The sequence below is a fragment of the Hakea prostrata genome, chromosome 4 (genome assembly GCF_041222555.1).
Source record: "Hakea prostrata isolate BN-2017 chromosome 4, UWA_Hpros_2, whole genome shotgun sequence".
NCBI lineage: Eukaryota > Viridiplantae > Streptophyta > Magnoliopsida > Proteales > Proteaceae > Hakea > Hakea prostrata.
Window position 1 is genome coordinate 23,914,663 of NC_142603.1, and position 5,744 is coordinate 23,920,406.

General features: G+C 38.0%; 1 protein-coding gene across 2 annotated transcripts; it reads left to right on the forward strand.

Annotated features, from left to right (window-relative positions):
* The first annotated feature begins 821 nt into the window (after positions 1-821).
* Positions 822-5,350, forward strand: LOC149018563 (glutamate receptor 2.7-like). 2 transcript variants are annotated; one of them, XM_089154384.1, is made up of 5 exons: positions 822-1,216; positions 2,175-3,511; positions 3,597-3,909; positions 4,057-4,460; positions 4,546-5,350. In XM_089154384.1, exons 1-5 carry the CDS (start codon positions 949-951, stop codon positions 5,134-5,136), a joined length of 2,913 nt encoding a protein of 970 aa, XP_089010510.1. In that variant the 5' UTR covers positions 822-948; the 3' UTR covers positions 5,137-5,350. The 2 variants fall into 2 exon arrangements, with proteins under 2 accessions (XP_089010510.1, XP_089010512.1); XM_089154386.1 differs by having other exon boundaries at positions 2,175-3,499.
* The last annotated feature ends 394 nt before the right edge of the window (positions 5,351-5,744 follow it).

A 5,744-nucleotide genomic window follows, 5' to 3' on the forward strand; every position in this document is an offset into this window, starting at 1 on the left:
GAAAAAAAGTTATTGACAAAAAACCCACGGTTTTGTTGAAAAAAAATCAGGAGAACAAATTCACAAGTTTCATAGGTTCCATTCTAGAACCCTAAGTTCATCAGTCAACAATCCTATGGGTTTTTAATCGATTCTATACAGGCTCTGATACCACATGTAAGAATATTTCTATCCAAGATCGCATAGATCGACTAAAAACACCTTAGTATGATAATGACACAAGATGATGATGAGCATACCTTTCTATGGTTTTATTGGAGACGAAGCGCAGCGGAATATCTTCTTTATGTCTCCCACTAGGAACAAACTTGAGGTGGAAGTTGATTCTATGATCAACTTGATGTTGGATCTTCTCCTCTAGACTCCTCCCTATTCACTGGCTTGATGGTATATCCTTTCTGACTAAGCAGATGTGATTGTGATTATGATTAGGGTTTAGAGGAGGGACCTAGCATCCTTTATATAGGCAAATCCGTTAGATCGTCCATCAAGATCTAACGGTTCCTATTAGCCCACACTAGCCAGTCCATATAAGAGTTCTAGTAACTGTATATTACCCATATCAGACCAATAAGAAACCAAATCAAAGTGTAACACAATCAATGAAGCCCACCTTATGTAGAATATTCAATTAATATTCTAACAGCTCCAATCTTTCAGAATGTTCAAATAGATCAAAAGCCGGTTGTGTTTAATAATTAAGTCAATGCAATGCAAGTTGAACAATAATTTGAGAAGTCAGATCCATTTTAGTATGTTTGACACTGGCTTCATAGGCGTGTTCCGAATAAAAGATTGTAGCAGGTACACGAAGTTCCACGCTTAAGGGACGACTAATTCAAATATTCCTTCAGAATTTATTCTCCAGCAACGTACTTCAAGAAGGAATTCAGGTGCATTGCAATAATGAGTTAAAGATTGAAAGCTCAACAGGTCTTGAGGTTAGAGATGAAGAGCAGAATCCAAGTTCTTTTCCCAATCATCTTAGTATTATCTCTGAGTCACTTCATTGGAAAGTTTGGTGTAGCTGAAAATACCACCATCCCCTTCAATGTTGGGGTGGTTCTTGATCTGAATAAATTGGTAGGGAGAATTGGGTTGAGCTGTATCTCGATGGCTTTATCTGATTTCTATGCCAGTCATAGTTTCTACAAAACAAGACTCGTTCACCAGACCAGGGATTCAAAGAACAATGTGGTTCGTGCTGCTTCTATGGGTAACTACTCACTTTCCTCCCGAGCTTGCTTTTGAATTTTTGCCTTCCCTTAATCACAGCTTTCTAATAACCCACAAGAAATTTGTTTTCCTGAAGAAGTTGTTGCAGCATATTTTGATAATCTCCTGTACATTGAAACCAAATCAAGAGTCATCTAGAAGTGGAAACGTGACCTCCTTGTCGACAGTAGTGAGAGCAGAAAAAACCAGCATATAATGAATAAGCATCATCTCAATCTATGATTCCCAACTTTCTCATTTCTTTCACTACTACAGTGGTTTTATCTACCATCGTAGGCGTTTTTTATTTTTCATTTTTTGGGGTTCTCAACTATTCTCCCAACTCATTTTGGTTCTCTCAGGCCAATCCTGGTCACCTCCCTGTAGGGGGAGCAATACGTGCTCTCCTGATGTTTTTTAACGATACAATCTGTGTGGAGCTCACATCTGAGTATGATAATAAAAATTTTAGAGTTGAAACCATCTATGGGTCAAGGGAACACATAGTGCCCTGTCAAATGTGATCCCTTCACCAAAATTGGAAGAAAACCCAGTAAATGATATAGTGATGTGTCTTTCAAATTACTTTTAGAAGTTGTTTCAGACATAAATAACTTCATGAAGAGTTGACATATTAAAAGTAGGTGTCAAGTTCTAAATATATCTGATAGAGAGGTTTCTGCCAAGCACTCCTTTTTTTCAAACCCCAACATAAGACACTGAAGGGTGAAACTTCAAGCTAGAGTATTCTTATAGTACTATTTCATTATGCCACTTCATTAAATGGTTGTGTATATCAGAAAAAAAAAACCAACCAGTAACCATCATTTAAGTGAATAGATATGTGAAACAACATGGACAATGCGTATGAGCATGCTTATCAATAACAGAATGTGTTTCAAACACATCAGGATCCATGGTTGGAGAAATTGATAAAATGAGACTCTTTATTAATGCAGCTCTTGATCTACTCAAGAACATAGAAGTACAAGCTATTATTGGCCTAGAAACATCATCCGAGGCAGATTTTGTGATTGATCTTGGTGATGAAGCCCAGGTGCCCGTTGTCTCTTTTTCTGCAACGAGTCCATCTCTTTCTTCATCTCAAACTCCTTATTTTGTTCGGGCTTGTCTTAGCGACTCCTCTCAGGTAAAAGCAATTGCTTCTATTGTAAAAGCCTACAAATGGAAGGAAGCAGCTTTGATCTATGAAAACAGTGATTATGGTAATGGAATTGTACCTTCTTTAATTGATGCATTTACGGAAATTGAGACTCGTGTTTCCTATAGAAGTGTCCTATCTCCTTCAGCCAACAATGATCAAGTTGTTTCAGAGCTTTACAAGATGATGACAATGCAAACTAGAGTATTTGTTGTGCACATGTCCTACACTGTTGCTGCTCTTTTATTTCTGAAAGCAAAAGAAATTGGAATGATGAATGAAGGATATGTTTGGATTATCACATATGGGATATCTAATCAATTGAATTCTCTGGATCCCTCTGTTCTTCATTCTATGCAAGGTGTGATTGGGATTGAACCTTACATTCCTATGACTGATAAGCTTAAGAATTTTAATATTAGATGGAGGAAGAAATTTCAGGAAGAAAACCTAGATATGGAAGGAGCTGGCCTTAGCGTTTTCGGACTGTGGGCTTATGATACTGTTTGGGCACTAGCAATGGCAGTTGAGAAATTAGGGACAGGGAATGTCCCATTCCAACAACAACATGTAGTTGGTGAAGTAACAGACCTTTCCACTCTTGGAATCTCATCAATAGGTCCTAAACTTCTACAGCTTATCTTGGAGACAAAATTTAGAGGCTTGAGTGGAGATTTTAGCCTTGCTGGTGGACAACTAAAATCATATGCATTCCAGTTCCTCAATGTGATAGATGGTAGGGGAAAGCAGATTGGGTTCTGGACACCGGAAAATGGAATTTTACATGAACTGAATACATCTAGTACAAAATTATACTCATCTTCAAGTTCCAATCTCAGTCCTATTGTGTGGCCAGGAGATTCTACGACTGTGCCCAAGGGTTGGGTAATTCCTACAAATGGAAAGAAACTGAAGATTGGTGTTCCGGTTAAGAATGGATTTAATGAATTTGTGAAGGTAACAGTAGATCCTACTACCAATGCCACAACTGTAACTGGTTTCTGCATCGATGTCTTCAACGCTGCAATCAGGCAGCTTTCCTATGCCCTTCCTTATGAGTTTAGTCCATTCATGAATTCTGATGATTTAACTGCGGGCACCTATGATGATCTGATCTACCAAGTATATCTCCAAGTTAGTTTATCTAGCCTAATCTCTCTATAATAAGTTGCAGCTTTAACATTTCTGTGCTATGACTATCATTGTTGTCTTCTGACAGAATTATGATGCGGTAGTTGGTGATACGACAATTATAGCCAATCGATCCATGTATGTCGATTTTACAATGCCATACACAGAATCTGGTGTAACAATGATAGTGCCGATCCAACCAGATCGGAGGAAGAATCTGTGGCTTTTCCTAAAGCCTTTGAATTGGAAGCTATGGTGTATCATTCTCAGTTTCTTCATCTTCACAGGCTTTGTTACCTGGGTCCTTGAACACAGAGTAAACAATGATTTTAGAGGGTCACCTGAAAATCAACTTGGAATGGTCTTCTGGTTCACCTTCTCAACAATGGTTTTTTCACATAGTAAGTACTCTTTCCCTTCTCTCATTTTATGAGCTAATCCCATAACTGTTAAATTACTCTAATTTTGATTTCGTGTTTCTCTTAGCCAATAAAAATCCATTTAGTACTAGTGACTGATACTAACAAAAGTTGATTCTATGACTACAGAAGAGGTCTTCAGCAATTCGGCTAGGTTTGTTGTTACCATATGGGTTTTTGTTGTGCTTATTCTCACATCGAGTTACACAGCAAGCCTAACTTCAATGTTGACAGTACAAAAGCTTCAACCCACTGTCACAGATGTAAAAGAGCTCATAAGAAATGGGGAGTATGTGGGGTACAAACAAGGTTCATTTGTGTTTGAGATGCTAAAGCAAATGACCTTTGATGAATCCAAGATCAGATCCTATGCAAGTGAAGAAGAACTAGATGAAAAATTGTCCAAAGGGAGTAACAATGGTGGTATTTCTGCTGCTTTTGATGAGATCCCATACATGAAACTCTTCCTTTCAAAATATTGTGGCAAGTACACTATGGTTGGACGTACATATAAGACTGATGGATTTGGATTTGTAAGTTATCTCTATGTCCCTTCTGTATACTTCCCATTGTGAGTTTTTGTCTGACTTGAATTCCTTCTATTTGTGTCTCTTATAGGTCTTTCCAATAGGTTCCCTACTGGCTCCTGATGTTTCAAGAGCAATTCTAAATGTAACAGAAGGAGAAACAATGGTCCGGATTCAGCAAGCATGGTTTGGGACAGAAAATTGTCCAAACACGACTTGTACCACGATTTCTTCATATAGTCTTACAATAGATAGTTTTGGGGGGCTATTCATCATCACAGGAGCTGCTTCTTTTCTAACACTTTTCATATTTTTTCTTAGATTTTGGGGTAACAATGATGATGTTATAAGACGTGATGATCCTACTGGGTCTACATTGAAAAGAATTGCTGAAATGGTAAGGAAATATGATGAGAGGGATCCTTCATCCCATGATTCTAGAATAATGAAAAATCAAAAACAAAATACAGAACTTCGATCGGTCAATGAAGCTTCGCCCATGTCTATTGTCTCAAGCTCACCAACAATTCCCTCTGTAATAGACAGGTATTGCATTCCTCCTGAAGAAGACCAAGGAAGGGTATCAACCAGTTCCTCCGACAGACATGGAAATGCCACTCCCCTGGAAGTTCAAGGGAACCAACTCAGTAGTACTTCTCCAAATATGCAGGAGCTAATGTAAGGAATTATTTTCTGGGAGTCTCTCTTTGTTTTTGGGAAAAAAGATCTAGGTGAGATGACACACCACCCAAAGATCTCAACTATCTCCAAAAATACACAACTATTAGGAATTAGAGAATGTAAACTACTGTAGAAGTTTATACTTTTATCAATGTACAACCGGTTCCATCTTTCCTAATTCACAATGAGCACTCAATTTCTTAAAAGCTTTATTCTTTAATTGTTCATTTTGTAGTTCAAATTTTTGACAAAACTTTTCTTGCACTGGCCAAGAGAATATTGTTCCAAAGCCATTAAACTTGGTTAAACACAACTGTATGTAGTTTCAAGTTGAACATGCCTTTCTTGGTTGAGTCCAAGAGAAATGCCTTGAAATGACCCCACAAAAAGTTTCACCACATGTGGCATAATTCGCAACCTAAGCTAAACTTTGAGTTCGAGTCACCCTTGGACTGGTGCAAGTAATACCTAGATCAGTAAGGACCATTCCCTTTGGCTGAATGCTAATGAGTGATAGAGTATACCGATCATAGGACAAACAACTCACGATTTGTGCTAACTATAGAGTAGTTGGAGTTGGGAAGTCTAGTTTACCGAACATATTATTAC